General features: G+C 40.1%; 1 protein-coding gene across 1 annotated transcript in view; it reads left to right on the top strand.

Annotated features, from left to right (window-relative positions):
- Positions 1 to 1,326, top strand: part of LOC119411054 (amyloid protein-binding protein 2-like) — a 12,086-nt gene extending 10,760 nt beyond the window's left edge. Inside the window, exon 5 of the mRNA XM_037677976.1 lies at positions 1,174 to 1,326. Within this exon, the coding sequence (XP_037533904.1) occupies positions 1,174 to 1,326 (153 nt within the window). The remainder of the gene's footprint in view (positions 1 to 1,173) is intronic.
- The last annotated feature ends 464 nt before the right edge of the window (positions 1,327 to 1,790 follow it).

Genomic DNA, 1,790 nt, shown 5'->3' with positions numbered 1-1,790 from the left:
TTAAGTCTCGCTTGAAGACCCACTTCTATTCTCTTGCCTTTAACACGATGTGATTTGTTTTGGTCCGGTCTGTTCTCTACTCTGTTGGCCATTTTAGTTAGCTTCTGCTGCTATTTGTATCTGTATTTCTATTTTATGTTTTCCTGTCTGCTGTGCATGTTTGTGTTCTTTTGTACAGCACTTTGGTTGGCCTTGTTGCTGTTTTAAGTGCTCTATAAATAAATTGGTATGGTAAGTGAAAAAAACACAAAGTAGTGATACAGTAGTCCAAGTTCAAGTTCAGTCAAGTTTGTCATGACATGTGCCAGGCTGTAATCTCACTTATCACCTGTTACTCCCAATCTCCCTCCATAAATAAACAATTTAACTGTCTAAATAAAGGTTGAATGAATTTAAATTTAAATACTTTAATATTTTAAAGTAACAATCCATGCAACATAGATTGTTATTTAAATTTAAACTGTAGATAAGAGAAGTGCAGCAGGACATCAAAGGGTTAACCTTTCACACAGCTCTGCAGCACAAATAAACTTCTTGATCAATTACATTGAAACAACTGAACATAGAAGTTCTAAAATGATTAAAAATAACTTAGAAACACTTATAGTTAGTGATTATGACGACTTTAGTCCTAGTTTAAACGTTTGATCAATAAAGCTTTCACAGAGTAATGTGCGTGCTTACCAACACTGCAAATATTTATTACATTCTTACCTTTTGTCTGAGGCTCTCAACACTTTAGCAAACACCTCCAGCTCACAGAACTCCCCTCCCAGCTGGCAAAGCCGCCCCTGCTGGTAAAGCTGAAACACAAACAGAGAAACTAGGTGGAAAAGGGTGAGCATGTAACAATCCCTGACAGAAACATCACATGAATCTACGATAGCTTGTAATGATGAATATTTACTGAGACGTGGCAGCAGCAAGTGAAGCGTGCAGCATGTTGAAGTGTGTTGGCAGCTGAGCAAAGGGAACGATATTTATGCCGTCCGTTAATAATCATTGGTGAATATGTGAAAAGTGTTCAAGATGGGATCAAAAAAGAATCAGGAGATGGAGGATTTGGACATTAAAAAAGCGCGTGACTTCCTGTCAGAGGAGGTCTCTGCTGTCAGGCTCCAGCAGAAAATGATCTTGGACTTAGTTGATGAGGTTAGATTAATGAAACTTCAGAACGCTGAAAAAGACAAGCGCATAACATTCCTGGACAACCAAGTGTTGGAATTGGAGCAGTACACGAGGCACAACAATGTGATCTTCACCGGCCTGCGTGTTAAACCTCACTCGTACGCACGGGCGGACACAGCGGAGGTAGAAAGGGACTAGAAGTTGACAAGAACACCATTGAAGCCTGTCATCTGCTGCCCAGGAGCAGCAGCAAACATAAAGCAGAGTTGCTAAAACAAGGGAAGAAGCTGTGAGGGTCAGACGTTTACATCAACGAACATCTGACTAAAAGGAACGCGAACATCGCCAGGAAAGCCCGGTTCCTGAAGAAGCAAGGGAAGATCCAGGCTACATGGACTTCAAGTTGCAAGATCTTCATTAAACACCAGAGGACGCAAAGGTATTGGTCATCAGAGATATTGAAGAGCTTGAGAGATTTAACCGATTACCAAATGGACTGAAGGCAACACGAATTCCTTACCATCAGAATGACATTTAGTCCTAGTAATTATTCAGTAGCACCAGTTGACAGAAGATCATCTTTATGGCTGTCAATTGCGATAAAATAGAATTAATCATTTAATTAGACGGAGTACAAATGTCAGGACATGGAGGATGACGTT

Source organism: Nematolebias whitei, chromosome 6, assembly GCF_014905685.2.
Source record: "Nematolebias whitei isolate Nwh7 chromosome 6, NemWhi1, whole genome shotgun sequence".
NCBI lineage: Eukaryota > Metazoa > Chordata > Actinopteri > Cyprinodontiformes > Rivulidae > Nematolebias > Nematolebias whitei.
Note: the sequence above shows the minus strand (reverse complement) of the source record. Positions and strands in the feature narration are given on the sequence as shown.